The following is a 15361-nucleotide window of genomic DNA, read 5'->3' on the forward strand; positions in this document are numbered from 1 at the left end:
TGATTAGCAGTGGTTTTGCTTTGACTCAAGTCAGGATATGTATACCAAGTGCTTTGACTAGGCAAGTCAGTTAAGAACAAATTATTGTTTACAATGACGGCCTAGGAACAGTGGGTTAACTGCCTTGTTCAGGGGCAGAGGGACAGATTTGTACCGTGTCAGCTCGGGGATTCAATCTAGGGACTTTTGGGTTACTGGCCCAATGCTCTAACCACTAGGCTGCCTGCTACCTGTATACCAAGTGCTTTTGATTTAAGTCAGGATGTGTGACAGGGAGGGTATAAATAGTGTGATTTTTATGAATGCTCTGAGAGAGAGAGACCCGAGCATCACTAGTGTTACCTATAGGCAAATAAATACATGCACTGACTGAACATGGGAGGCAGGTAGCTTGGTGGTTAGAGGGGGGAGGCAGGTAGCTTGGTGGTTAGAGGGGGGTGGCAGGTAGCTTGGTGGTTAGAGGGGGGAGGCAGGTGGTTAGAGGGAGGAGGCAGGTAGCCTGGTGGTTAGAGGGGGGTGGCAGGTAGCCTGGTGGTTAGAGGGAGGTGGCAGGTAGCTTGGTGGTTAGAGGGGGGTGGCAGGTAGCTTGGTGGTTAGAGGGAGGTGGCAGGTAGCTTGGTGGTTAGAGGGAGGTGGCAGGTAGCCTAGTGGTTAGAGGGGGGTGGCAGGTAGCCTGGTGGTTAGAGGGGGGTGGCAGGTAGCTTGGTGGTTAGAGGGGGGTGGCAGGTAGCTTGGTGGTTAGAGGGGGGTGGCAGGTAGCTTGGTGGTTAGAGGGGGGTGGCAGGTAGCTTGGTGGTTAGAGGGGGGTGGCAGGTAGCTTGGTGGTTAGAGGGAGGTGGCAGGTAGCTTGGTGGTTAGAGCGTTGGGCCAGTAACCGAAAGGTTGCTAGATTGAATCCCTGAGCTGACAAGGTTAAACATCTGTCGTTCTGCCCCCTGAACAAGGCAGTTAACCCACTGTTCCCCGGGAAGGCTGTCATTGAAAATAAGAATTTGTTCTTTAAATACAACAATCTGTAATGGGAATAAACAACCTGGAAACCTGCTAGCTCTCTGAGCTAACACAGTCTTGCAGACAACCTGGGTTCGATGGCTGGTCAGTTAACAAAACGCTGACATGGTGAACTCTCATTTACTGGAGGGGGGAAAGACTATGTAAATGGCACTTGTCTTTTAGGGGGGGGGGGGGGGGTACTAAGTTGTATTTGTGTTCTACTATAGAAAGAAATCAAACATCAGTTTTATTCTAGTTGAACACGCTGCTTTTAAATTGCTCTGTATAAAGAGTGTCTGCTAAAATTACTCAAATATAAATGTCAAATGTGTGTCTTCCAGGCACTCCCGCCCACCATGGTGATAGTAGGGATCTACTGTGGTGTGATAGCTGGTATGTTCCTGCTGCTGAAGACTGTCAACTACCGGCTGCATCATGCCCTGGACGAGGGAGAGGTGGTGGAGCACCGGGCCAAGGAGAAAGAGAGCAACAGAACCAGCAGCGAGGGGGCCAACGAGGGAGATGCCACACGTCAGGAGGACAGCAATGGACCAGGGTCAGTTATTAAGGCGTCGCCATGCAACCCAGCCGAAAAACATCCAAATGAATGACAGGATTTCTTGAGTTATCTTAGATGAATTCTGACTATTTTGGGGACTAACATGGACAAACAGTGCTGCTTTCCCCCCCTCGTTTTTCAAGCGAAGATATTTTTAGGGAGTATCGTTGGGTTTGGCTAGCCGAGACCGGCTAGGCGTCAGCCGAACTGAAGCATGCTGATGCCTTTAGTGAGCTTTCAGGGTTGATGTTGGTAGGGGGTACTTTTTAGATATTGTTACTCTAACTTTTCACTATCATAAACATACTTTTTTAGATGGCTGAAGCAAGGACATGTTTTCAGAAAAGTGTTTTTATCACTAAATGGCAAGCATACCCCATCTATTATCTTGTAGGGCTGTGGTTTATTGGATACTTGGGCACCTGACCTGACCCTAAATTCAGAGATGAATCATTGATTTAATTTTCTCTGGTGGTGTGAAGTAAGCTAGGTGTTTGTGGGCCAGGGTCAAAGGTTTATCTGTTGTTGTGGAGACGGGGACTGAGCATGTTTCACATATGTTTGCAGTGCAAATCAATTCAGCTAGCAAGCTACCTCTTCACCTCAAGGCCACAAGACCAGTAAGGAAAGAGACTGATTTTGGCAGTCAAACATATTTTTGTTAGTGGAAATAGGCCTAGTTCACATTTTAGAAACAACGAAACCTAATGTGTGAGGTCGCAACTTGTTGACTTACTGCCCAAACCCCTGTAGAGTGAATCATTCTCACATTCCTGAAGGAGACCAAAGCAGAGCAGCTTGGAATGGATTGGGGAGCAGGATGAGAAATGAGAGCCCTCCTCCACAGCAGTAGCTGAGTCAGTCTGTTACCCTCCACCACAGCAGTAGCTGAGTCAGTGTGTTACCCTCCTCCACAGCAGTAGCTGAGTCAGTGTGTTACCCTCCTCCACAGCAGTAGCTGAGTCAGTGTGTTACCCTCCTCCACAGCAGTAGCTGAGTCAGTGTGTTACCCTCCTCCACAGCAGTAGCTGAGTCAGTGTGTTACCCTCCTCCACAGCAGTAGCTGAGTCAGTGTGTTACCCTCCTCCACAGCAGTAGCTGAGTCAGTGTGTTACCCTCCTCCACAGCAGTAGCTGAGTCTGTTACCCTCCTCCACAGCAGTAGCTGAGTCTGTTACCCTCCTCCACAGCAGTAGCTGAGTCTGTTACCCTCCTCCACAGCAGTAGCTGAGTCTGTTACCCTCTTCCACAGCAGTAGCTGAGTCAGTGTGTTGCCCTCCTCCACAGCAGTAGCTGAGTCAGTGTTACCCTCCTCCACAGCAGTAGCTGAGTCAGTCTGTTAACCTCCTCCACAGCAGTAGCTGAGTCAGTGTGTTACCCTCCTCCACAGCAGTAGCTGAGTCTGTTACCCTCCACCACAGCAGTAGCTGAGTCAGTCTGTTACCCTCCTCCACAGCAGTAGCTGAGTCAGTGTGTTACCCTCCTCCACAGCAGTAGCTGAGTCAGTGTGTTACCCTCCTCCACAGCAGTAGCTGAGTCAGTCTGTTAACCTCCTCCACAGCAGTAGCTGAGTCAGTGTGTTACCCTCCTCCACAGCAGTAGCTGAGTCTGTTACCCTCCACCACAGCAGTAGCTGAGTCAGTCTGTTACCCTCCTCCACAGCAGTAGCTGAGTCAGTCTGTTACCCTCCTCCACAGCAGTAGCTGAGTCAGTGTGTTACCCTCCTCCACAGCAGTAGCTGAGTCAGTGTGTTACCCTCCTCCACAGCAGTAGCTGAGTCAGTGTGTTACCCTCCTCCACAGCAGTAGCTGAGTCAGTGTGTTACCCTCCTCCACAGCAGTAGCTGAGTCGGTGTCTTACCCTCCTCCACAGCAGTAGCTGAGTCGGTGTGTTACCCTCCTCCACAGCAGTAGCTGAGTCAGTGTGTTACCCTCCTCCACAGCAGTAGCTGAGTCAGTGTGTTACCCTCCTCCACAGCAGTAGCTGAGTCAGTGTGTTACCCTCCTCCACAGCAGTAGCTGAGTCAGTGTGTTACCCTCCTCCACAGCAGTAGCTGAGTCAGTGTGTTACCCTCCTCCACAGCAGTAGCTGAGTCAGTGTGTTACCCTCCACCACAGCAGTAGCTGAGTCAGTGTGTTACCCTCCACCACAGCAGTAGCTGAGTCAGTCTGTTACCCTCCTCCACAGCAGTAGCTGAGTCAGTCTGTTACCCTCCTCCACAGCAGTAGCTGAGTCAGTGTGTTACCCTCCTCCACAGCAGTAGCTGAGTCAGTGTGTTACCCTCCACCACAGCAGTAGCTGAGTCAGTGTGTTACCCTCCACCACAGCAGTAGCTGAGTCAGTGTGTTACCCTCCACCACAGCAGTAGCTGAGTCAGTGTGTTACCCTCCTCCACAGCAGTAGCTGAGTCAGTGTGTTACCCTCCTCCACAGCAGTAGCTGAGTCAGTGTGTTACCCTCCTCCACAGCAGTAGCTGAGTCAGTGTGTTACCCTCCACCACAGCAGTAGCTGAGTCAGTGTTACCCTCCTCCACAGCAGTAGCTGAGTCAGTCTGTTACCCTCCACCACAGCAGTAGCTGAGTCGGTGTCTTACCCTCCTCCACAGCAGTAGCTGAGTCGGTGTCTTACCCTCCTCCACAGCAGTAGCTGAGTCGGTGTGTTACCCTCCTCCACAGCAGTAGCTGAGTCGGTGTGTTACCCTCCTCCACAGCAGTAGCTGAGTCAGTGTTACCCTCCTCCACAGCAGTAGCTGAGTCAGTGTGTTACCCTCCTCCACAGCAGTAGCTGAGTCAGTGTGTTACCCTCCTCCACAGCAGTAGCTGAGTCAGTGTGTTACCCTCCTCCACAGCAGTAGCTGAGTCAGTGTCTTACCCTCCTCCACAGCAGTAGCCTGCTATTTGCTAAAATAGTCAGAGCTTCAAGTGTCCCAACTGACAGCTTTGGCGCCTGGAACTGATCATTTGAATCTACAGTATGCATAAGCTATTACTGTCATGGGCAGTGATTGGGGACACTGCCCTGTGTAGGGTGCCGTCTTTCAGATGGGATATTAAACGGGTGTCCTGACTCTCTGTGGTCACTAAAGATCCCATGGCACTTATCATAAGAGTAGGGGTGTTAACCCCGGTGTCCTGGCTAAATTCCCAATCTGTCCCTCAAACCATCATGGCCACTAAATCATCCCAACTTCCAATTGGCTCATTCATCCCCACCCCCCTACCCTCTCCCCTGTAACTATTTCCCAGGTCGTTGCTGTAAATGAGAACGTGTTCTCAAATCAAAGTTTATTTGTCACGTGCGCCGAATACAACAGGTAGTTACTTACTGACAGTGAAATGCTTACTTACAGGCTCTAACCAATAGTGCCAATAAATATATTAGGTGAACAATAGGTAGGTAAAGAAATAAAACTACAGTAGAGGGGCCATATACAGTAGCGAGGCTAGATACAAGCACCGGAAGTCCAGGATCCATTTGCAGAGGGAGGTGTTTAGTCGTGCTTAGCCATGTGGTCATGAGTGAACAGGGAGTACAGGAGGGGACTGAGCACGCACCCCTGAGGGACCCTCATGTTTAAGGTCAGCGTGGCGGATGTGTTGTTACCTAACCTCACCACCTGGGGGTAGCGGCCCGTCAGGAAGTCCAGGATCCAGTTGCAGAGGGAGGTATTTAGTCCCAGGGTCTTTAGCTTATTGATGAGCTTTGAGGGCACTATGGTGTTGAACGCTGAGCTGTAGTCAATGAACAGCATTCTCACATAGGTGTTCCTTTTGTCCAGGTGGGAAAGGGCAGTGTGGAGTGCAATAGAGATTGCATCATCTGTGGATCTGTTTGGGCGGTATGCAAATTGGAGTGGGTCTAGTGTTTCTGGGATAATGGTGCTGATGTGAGCCATTACCAGCCTTTCAAAGCACTTCATGGCTACAGATGTGAGTGCTACAGGTCTGTAGTCTTGTAGGCAGGTTGCCTTTGTGTTCTTGTGCACCGGGACTATGGTGGTCTGCTTGAAACATGTTGGTAATACCGACTCAATTAGGGACAGATTGAAAATGTCAGTTAAGACTCCTGCCAGTTGGTCAGCACATGCCCGGAGCACACGTCCTGGTAATCAATCTGGCCCCGCAGCCTTGTGAATGTTGACCTGTTTAAAGGTCTTAATCACAGCTCGCGGCTATGCTTCCCTTTGTAGTCTGTAATAGTTTGCAACCCCTGCCACATTCGACGAGCGTCGGAGCCGGTGTAGTAGGATTCAATCTTAGCCCTGTATTGACGCTTTGCCTGTTTGATGGTTCGTCGGAGGACATAGCAGGATTTCTTATAAGCTTCCGGGTTAGAGTCCCGCACCTTGAAAGTGGCAGCTCTACCCTTTAGCTCGGTGTGAATGTTGCCTTTAATCCATGGCTTCTGGTTGGGGTATGTACGTACAGTCACTGTGGGGACGACGTCCTCGATGCACTTATTGATAAAGCCAGTGACTGATGTGCTGTACTCCTCAATGCCATCGGAAGAATCCCAGAACATATTCCAGTCTGTTCTAGACAAACAGTCCTGTAGTTTAGCATCTGCTTCATCTGACCACTTTTTTTATAGACCGAGTCACTGGTTCTCCCTGCTTTCATTTTTGCTTGTAAGCGGAAATCAGGAGGATAGAGTTGTGGTCGGATTTACCAAATGGAGGGGGAGGGAGAGCTTTGTACAGTCAACTTACATGGTTAAATTAGGGTTAAAAAAAAAAAATCTAGAAATACAATATCGGTCACTTTTACAGAAAGCTACCAATTACAGTTAATAACAGTATTTTTCAGCTTTATACCCACAATGCAATGCAATCGGCAGTATTAATGCTGTGAAACACTTGTACTGTTTTTTTACTGTGCATTCTGCAGTGTTTTATTGTTAAAATTACAGTCTTAGTGTAGGCAGGTTTCAGTGCGTCAATCACCACTTTGCGGAGTACACGTCCTGGTAATCCGTCTGGCCCCGCAGCCTTGTGAATCTTGACCTGTTTAAAGGTCTTACTCACGTCGGCTACGGAGAGCGTGATCACACAGTCGCCCGGAACAGCTGATGCTCTCATTCATGCCTCAGTGTTGCTTGCCTCGAAGCGATTATAGAAGTGATTTAGCTCGTCTGGTAGGCTTGTCACTGGGCAGCTCTCAGCTGTGCTTCCCTTTGTAGTCTGTAATAGTTTGCAGGCCCTGCCACATAAGACGAGCGTCGGATCCGGTGTAGAATGATTCAATCTTAGCCCTGTATTGACGCTTTGCCTCAGTGCGAATGTTGCCTGTAACCCAGTAGCCTATTTCTCTCATGTTCATTTGGTTTTCAAAACAACTTTCTTTGTCCAGTAGCCAAACTTCAATCCAAGTCATATTAGCAACCCGTGATAGTTGTTGCATCTTTCGATCTCCCTTCTTTCTTGTCCACGTGGAAAACGCTCGCATGTGCGGTGCTCTTTCGGGCACAGTGTTTTACCACCAATTACATGACGGAACAAACATTTAGCGTGCTTCTAAATAGAACTAAATAATAGTTTTTAAACATTCTGCTCTGTTGCGTTTAGCCTCGTTTGCTTTTTAACAGGTTATTTTTGTCGGTGTAGGCTAGGCGTGCCTACTGGTTGGATGAATTTGGGATTTATCTTCCCACAACTGTTTGCTTTTAGAGTTTGTTTGGAATAGGCTATTTCTTTACTAAGGGGGGATAGTGGATTGACACTTTCTCTCTGGACAAGCTGACCAGTAGAATAGGTCAACGTCCCTACTAGGGGGGATAGTAGGTTGACACAGGCTAGTGATGTTGCTGTTTGTTACTCGTCTTGTTGGCTGAGGGAAAGTAAGTGGTCAACGTCCCTACTAGGGGGGATAGTAGGTTGACACAGGCTAGTGATGTTGCTGTTTTGTTACTCGTCTTGTTGGCTGAGGGAAAGTAAGTGTTGTACAGTTATTCTAAACATCTTCAAAGTGCACATCAGAATTCGGTAAGAAGGACCTCGCTCTGTTGCATCCTGGAGATGTTCATGTCCTGTTAAGATGAATGACCATCTCGTTCTGAGCAGCCTAACCAGGTTACACACCCAATGCATATGAGTCAGGTCAATGTGTCAAATATACGGTTAGTTAAAATGCTTCTGGTCAAATGTCCATTACCACGTTTTCCTAATGGAAGTGTGCGTGTGTGTGCGCAGGGACCCTGGTGGGGGTCTAGAGATGGCAGACTTCATTCGAGATGAGACTCCACCAGTAGACTGCAGCTCCAGAAACTCTTATACAGGGATGGACTCTAGTCACCAGGTGAGACAGAATGTTGGGATGGACTCTGGTCACCAGGTGAGACAGAATGTTGGGATGGACTCCGGTCACCAGGTGAGACAGAATGTTGGGATGGACTCCGGTCACCAGGTGAGACAGAATGTTGGGATGGACTCCGGTCACCAGGTGAGACAGAATGTTGGGGTGGACTCCGGTCACCAGGTGAGACAGAATGTTGGGGTGGACTCCGGTCACCAGGTGAGACAGAATGTTGGGGTGGACTCCGGTCACCAGGTGAGACAGAATGTTGGGATGGACTCCGGTCACCAGGTGAGACAGAATGTTGGGATGGACTCCGGTCACCAGGTGAGACAGAATGTTGGGATGGACTCCGGTCACCAGGTGAGACAGAATGTTGGGATGGACTCCGGTCACCAGGTGAGACAGAATGTTGGGGTGGACTCCGGTCACCAGGTGAGACAGAATGTTGGGGTGGACTCCGGTCACCAGGTGAGACAGAATGTTGGGGTGGACTCCGGTCACCAGGTGAGACAGAATGTTGGGGTGGACTCCGGTCACCAGGTGAGACAGAATGTTGGGGTGGACTCCGGTCACCAGGTGAGACAGAATGTTGGGGTGGACTCCGGTCACCAGGTGAGACAGAATGTTGGGATGGACTCCGGTCACCAGGTGAGACAGAATGTTGGGATGGACTCCGGTCACCAGGTGAGACAGAATGTTGGGATGGACTCCGGTCACCAGGTGAGACACTCTAATGCTTCTCTCTCCTGTGCAATTTGTATTTTGGGGGGATTGATTTGATACTGGAAGCAGTAGTCTGCTCTAGCCGAAGACATCACGTGTATTAAAAATGACAGAGGATAAAATATACTATAAATGCCACAGGGTTATTTCCATCCTGGTCCTCTAAGATGTTCTATTCTTCAACATTTTAAGTTTTGACGTCCTGAGAAGGTTACTGATCTAGGAAGGTATTGTTTTATGTCTCTTGTTATGTCTTGATAAATAGCTCTCCTCCCACCTTTCAGATTGCATCCGCCAACGGTCATGGAGGAACCACGACAGCCAAAGGTAACAGCCACCGCCGCTCTCATTCCTCAGCCTTCGACACCTGATTGGGTCCAACGACTGTGAGGCGACAGTTTGTTGTGCAATGCATTTACCTGATATTCTGAGAAGAGCCGTTGAAAGACGTCTGAACTATTCTCGGCCTTCTCCCTCAACTTCAGCTGGGCTTTTCTGCAAGTCATGACTGGCATGTGTACGACAAAATAGGGTGAAAGACGAGAGTTGTAGTTGTATGGCGTTGTCCTCTGTAGTTGTATGGCGTTGTCCTCTGTAGTTGTATGGCGTTGTCCTCTGTAGTTGTATGGCGTTGTCCTCTGTAGTTGTATGGCGTTGTCCTCTGTAGTTGTATGGCGTTGTCCTCTGTAGTTGTATGGCTTCGTCCCTCCCTTAGTCGTCTGGCTTCGTCCCTCCCTTAGTCGTCTGGCTTCGTCCCTCCCTTAGTCGTCTGGCTTCGTCCCTCCCTTAGTCGTCTGGCTTCGTCCCTCCCTTAGTCGTCTGGCTTCGTCCCTCCCCTAGTCGTCTGGCTTCGTCCCTCCCCTAGTCGTCTGGCTTCGTCCCTCCCCTAGTCGCTTGTCAGCCAGCCAGCTAATCAGTCACTGGAATGGTCTGTTGAAAGACAGAGGGCTTTCTAGACAAATGAACCCTCTTTAGTTCCCGTTGCAGTCCAGGTCCATTGGGTGGAGTGTCGGAGTGAGGCGACTCTGGGTCCATTGGGTGGAGTGTCGGAGTGAGGCGACTCTGGGTCCATTGTGTGTCAGCCAGAGCGACTGCATTGTTTGAATTATTCAACATGTTCGCTCAACACCATTCTAATTAGCTCTCTGTCTCCTCTCTGATCGGGTCGGCAGAAAGAGAAGAGGCCAGAGCTGAAGTTTGACCAGGGCTCTGTCCCAAATGGCCCCCTTATAAAGTGAACTACATGCAGGGCTCAATGTGAAAAGCAGTGCACTCTAAAGGGAATAGTGTTCCATTTGATACAGCCCAGGGGGCTGAGCGGTTTATTCTCTCTCCCCCTGAGGACCAGCCTCCGCTTACTGTCCATTATAGAGTCTGACTTAGTTTGGGATTCAAACCCACGTAAACACGGTCCATTACAGAGTCTGACTTAGTTTGGGATTCAAACCCAAGTAAATAAACAACATCTAACACAACACTGCCGTCCACTTTGAATGTGTGTGCAATTTTTAATCCGTGTTGAACTGAATCTTCGCCTTACTCAGGGCAACCACTGACTGAAAATCCTCTGGTCTCTTGAAGAAAGAGCTCTTGTGAAATCATGTTATCATATTTGTTGTGTTAGTTAATGTTTTCTTGGACTCGTGTTTTGGACTGTTTTTGTTTTCCTCAGGAGAGAGACTCAAGACTTGAAAACATACGAGAACTCTGTTTAAACAAGGTTACCTTGTTAACACGTGGCAGGATATCTAATCTTCACAGACTGCCTTATACAGACTGCCTTATACAGACTGCCTTATACAGACTGCCTTATACAGACTGCCTTATACAGACTGCCTTATACAGACTGCCTTATACAGACTGCCTTATACAGACTGCCTTATACAGACTGCCTTATACAGACTGCCTTATACAGACTGCCTTATACAGACTGCCTTATACAGACTGCCTTATACAGACTGCCTTACACAGACTGCCTTACACAGACTGCCTTACACAGACTGCCTTACACAGACTGCCTTACACAGACTGCCTTACACAGACTGCCTTACACAGACTGCTGTACTAGGATGGGCCAATAGAGTTAGAGAGAGATGCTCTTAAAACAGACCTTTACCACTACAGTTCAATTGTCTTTTTGGCTCTCAAGCTGTGTCTTCACGGTCTTCACAGGACGAACAGGGAGGCAGGTAGCCTAGCGGTTAGTGTTGTACCAGTAACTGAAAGGTTGCTGGTTCGAATCCCCAAGCCAAGAAGGTGAAACGCCTGTGCCCTTGAGCAAGGCACTCAACCCTTATTTGCTCCAGGGGCGCGTACTATTTTGGCTGACCGTATAATACAACAGATTCCACTGCACCTCTCCTCTCCGTCCTCTCTTCGTCCCCCATCTCCATCCTCTCTTCGTCCCCTCTATCCATCCTCCTCTCTCTGTCTCCGTCCCTCTGTCTCCGTCCCTCTGTCTCCGTCCCTCTGTCTCCGTCCCTCTGTCTCCGTCCCTCTGTCTCCGTCCCTCTGTCTCCGTCCCTCTGTCTCCGTCCCTCTGTCTCCGTCCCTCTGTCTCCGTCCCTCTGTCTCCGTCCCTCTGTCTCCGTCCCTCTGTCTCCTCTCTCTGTCTCCTCTCTCTGTCTCTCTCCGTCTCCTCTCTCTCTCTCTCTGTCCCCTCTCTCTGTCTCCTCTGTCCGTCCCTCGGTTTCCTCTCTCCCTCACTGTTTGAGGTTGTGGACAGGTCTCTTTTATACTGATAACAAGTTCAAACAGGTGCCATTAATACAGGTAACGAGTGGAGGACAGAGGAGCCTCTTAAAGAAGAAGTTACAGGTCTTTGAGAGCCAGAAATCTTGCTTGTTTGTAGGTGACCAAATACTTATTTTCCACCATAATTCGCAAAGAAATTCATAAAAAATCCTACAATGTGATTTTCTCATTTTGTCTGTCATAGTTGAAGTGTACCTATGATGAAAATTACAGGCCCCTCCCATCTTTTTAAGTGGGAGAACTTGCACAATTGGTGGCTGACTAAATACTTGTTTTGCCCCACTGTAGAACAGACCTGAGAACAGACCTTCACTAATTGATCACATAGAAGAGAACTTCACTAATTGATCTCCTTTCCTCCCCTCCAGACATGATGTCTGACCCAAAGATTTACTGCCTTGTCTCCAGCCACTCCTTCGCCTCCATGCAGCCCTCCACCTCCCTTGGCCCCTCCGAGCTCTCCTGCGACCCTGCAAACCATTGTGGCTCCGCCTCCCATCCCTTCAGCCAATCCATGTCCTCTTGCGACACAGAGGGGTCGGCCCACACCCCCGGGTTACACTCCCAGTCCTTCAGGAAGGAGCCTCGTACCCGGGGTCTACCCCGCACCTCCAGCTCTGCTGGATCAGCCTTCCCCGACCCCTCCCTGCCCTCAGCTGACTTCAGCCTCTACCCCCCTCCTTGGAGAGGGGGCCTGGACCCGGTGTGTGAGCTGGAAGCTGCCAGACCCCCCCGGCCAGGGGCTGAAGCTGGAGGACAGGGGAATATGGAGGGGGCTGCGGCTGAAAGGCTCTGCCAGCAGCATCCGGACCAGGCCTCTACCTCTGGCTGCTCTACAGCCTGCTACAGACACCAGCAGGAATCCTGCAGGCTAGGGCTGGCAGGGGAGGGGGGATCAGGTTTGTACCAGGCCGACCAGGGTGGTGGTGGGGGGGGGAAGGTCAGTGCAGACAGCCTCCGCAGCCTGAGCACACGTAGCAGCGGCTCCACAGAGAGTTACTGCAGTGGGACTGACAGAGACACCAACAGCACCGTCAGCAGCTTCCACAGCGAGCAGACCAGCTCCACGCACGTGGAGAGTTTACTGTCCCTGTCAGGGGATGAGCAGCGCGGGACAGGGAGGGAGAGGGGAGGTGGGGAGGCTGCTGCTACTGGGCCCGGGTCCACCTCGACAGGGGAGGGCAGGACTTCTACTCTGGGGTCCAGCCTTGGTTCTAGCATCTCAAGAGGACTGAACAGCCTGCCTTCCAGGGAGGCTAATAAGAACCCTCATGCCAATGAGCTAACAGCCAAACAGCCCTCCTCCTCCGCCACGTCCCCCTCTATCACCAACCCCCCAGCCTCGGGCCAGGAGCCTCCAGCAGGCCCCTCCTACAGCAGTAGCATGAGGACCAGTGCTGATGGCTCGGCCTGCACAGTCAGCAGGGAACAGGACCGGGGGAGAGGAGAGAAAGAGGACGTGAAATCCGCCAACCTCGTCCAACGAACTTCTTCCTCCTTGGGAGCCGGGCGCAACAGCGGGCGCCGCCGGACCGGTAAGAAACGGGCGAGCAGCTTTGATGCCAGCCGTCACCGGGACTACGTGTCTTTGCGTGGCATGGCCAAGCCGCGCAGTGCGGTATTCGCTGCCGGGGGTGGAGAGGAGGAGTGGAGCGAAGCCAGTGACCTTAGCTGTGCCTCAAGCCTTCAGTCCACCCAATCACATCACTTCAGCACGGACTCCTCCTCCTCCACCACTTCCCACTCCTGCCACTCCCCCGAGGGACGCTACCGTGCCCTGAAAGTCAAGCACAGCCACTCCCACTCCCACAGCCACTCCCACACAGCCGCCACCACAGCCTCCACCTCCTCCTCTTCACAGAAAGCCCAGGCTGAATATGAGACGGGGGGAGGGAGGGCCGGGGTACGAGGCAAGCGTCGCACCTCTGGTCGGACACCCAGCACGGGCAGCGCCAAAACCCACGCCCGGGTGCTGAGCCTGGACAGCGGCACGGCGGCGTCCGCCTGCCTTAACGACCCCCACCGCCTGGGGGCCCCCGCCGCCGGGCTCCGACCCCTCACCACCTCCAAATCTGACCTGGAAGCCAAAGAGGGGGAGGTCCTGGACGCTGCGTCCCTATTGGGCAGGGCCTCACAGCTGGAGTCAGTAACCAGGTCCAGGAATAGTCTACCCAGCCAGACAGCCTTCTCTTCAGAGCCCCTGGACGCTCCCACTGCCGGCCCTTCACGAGGTGGGTTTTCTAGGGTTATAGTTTAGTGGGTTTTCTAGGGTTATAGTTTAGTGGGTTTTCTAGGGTTATAGTTTAGTGGGTTTTCTAGGGTTATGGTTTAGTGGGTTTTCTAGGGTTATGGTTTAGTGGGTTTTCTAGGGTTATGGTTTAGTGGGTTTTCTAGGGTTATGGTTTAGTGGGTTTTCTAGGGTTATGGTTTAGTGGGTTTTCTAGGGTTATAGTTTAGTGGGTTTCTAGAGTTATGGTTTAGTGGGTTTCTAGGGTTATGGTTTAGTGGGTTTCCAGGGTTATGGTTTAGTGGGTAGTTTGTGTCAGGGTGGTAAGCTGATCAGATAGTTTGGTTAAGTCATGTAGCTAGTAGTCTAGGCTTTCACTGCACTGTTAAGTCATGTAGCTAGTTAGCTAGTAGTCTAGGCCTTCACTGCACTGTTAAGTCATGTAGCTAGTAGTCTAGGCCTTCACTGCACTGTTAAGTCATGTAGCTAGTAGTCTAGGCCTTCACTGCACTGTTAAGTCATGTAGCTAGTAGTCTAGGCCTTCACTGCACTGTTAAGTCATGTAGCTAGTAGTCTAGGCCTTCACTGCACTGTTAAGTCATGTAGCTAGTTAGCTAGTAGTCTAGGCCTTCACTGCACAAGTCATGTAGCTAGTTAGCTAGTAGTCTAGGCCTTCACTGCACTGTTAAGTCATGTAGCTAGTAGTCTAGGCCTTCACTGCACTGAGGGTTTTTCCTCCCAGAGACTGTTTTCCCTCTAACTGTAATGCTGCTGCCCATAACAGGACGTGACCATTCTGCTGCCCATAACAGGACGTGACCATTCTGCTGCCCATAACATGACGTGACCATTCTGCTGCCCATAACATGACGTGCACATTCTGCTGCCCATAACATGACGTGCACATTCTGCTGCCCATAACATGACGTGCACATTCTGCTGCCCATAACATGACGTGACCATTCTGCTGCCCATAACATGACGTGACCATTCTGCTGCCCATAACATGACCATTCTGCTGCCCATAACATGACGTGACCATTCTGCTGCCCATAACATGACGTGACCATTCTGCTGCCCATAACATGACGTGACCATTCTGCTGCCCATAACATGACGTGACCATTCTGCTGCCCATAACATGACGTGACCATTCTGCTGCCCATAACATGACGTGCACATTCTGCTGCCCATAACATGAGGTGACCATTCTGCTGCCCATAACATGAGGTGACCATTCTGCTGCCCATAACATGACGTGCACATTCTGCTGCCCATAACATGACGTGCACATTCTGCATGACGTGCACATCGCTGCCACTTTCTGACCGATTAGAATTTCTGTGATGAATCAATGACAAAGAATCCATTTAAATTGAAACTTGGATTACAGGTCATGTCTGCTCTTATGCTATATGATACTGTGCCTTTTAGAGTATTCACACCCCTGGACCTTTTTTCACCTTTGTTGTTACAGCCTGAATTTAAAATGGATTAACCTGTCTAGGACATACATCCCGCTAGGGGAACGGTTGGCCGGAAATTGCCTGATATGTCATTATTAAAAGTAGGGGGGTAGCCTTATTAAGTTGTGATTTTGTGATCTACACACACTACCCCAATAATCTCAAATAATTATGTTTTTTAAGACATGTTTTTTAGAAATGTGTTAAATTAGAAGCTGAAATGTCTTAAGTCAGTAAGTTTTCAACCACGTTTGTTATGGCAAGCCTAATTAAGTTCAGGAGTACAAATGTGCTTCACAAGTCACACATAATGAGTTGCATTGGACTGGATAGTGTTTAACGTGATT

At 50.2% G+C, this 15361-nt stretch overlaps 1 protein-coding gene across 1 annotated transcript in view; it reads left to right on the top strand.

Moving 5' to 3' along the window:
- pcnx1 (pecanex 1) overlaps positions 1-15361 on the top strand; it is a 71902-nt gene that overhangs the window by 1577 nt on the left and 54964 nt on the right. Inside the window, 4 exon segments of the mRNA XM_031828097.1 lie at positions 1335-1549; positions 7739-7844; positions 8852-8894; positions 11690-13552. Coding sequence (XP_031683957.1) covers positions 1335-1549; positions 7739-7844; positions 8852-8894; positions 11690-13552 — 2227 coding nt within the window.

Source organism: Oncorhynchus kisutch, linkage group LG7 (assembly GCF_002021735.2).
Source record: "Oncorhynchus kisutch isolate 150728-3 linkage group LG7, Okis_V2, whole genome shotgun sequence".
Taxonomy (NCBI): Eukaryota; Metazoa; Chordata; class Actinopteri; order Salmoniformes; family Salmonidae; genus Oncorhynchus; species Oncorhynchus kisutch.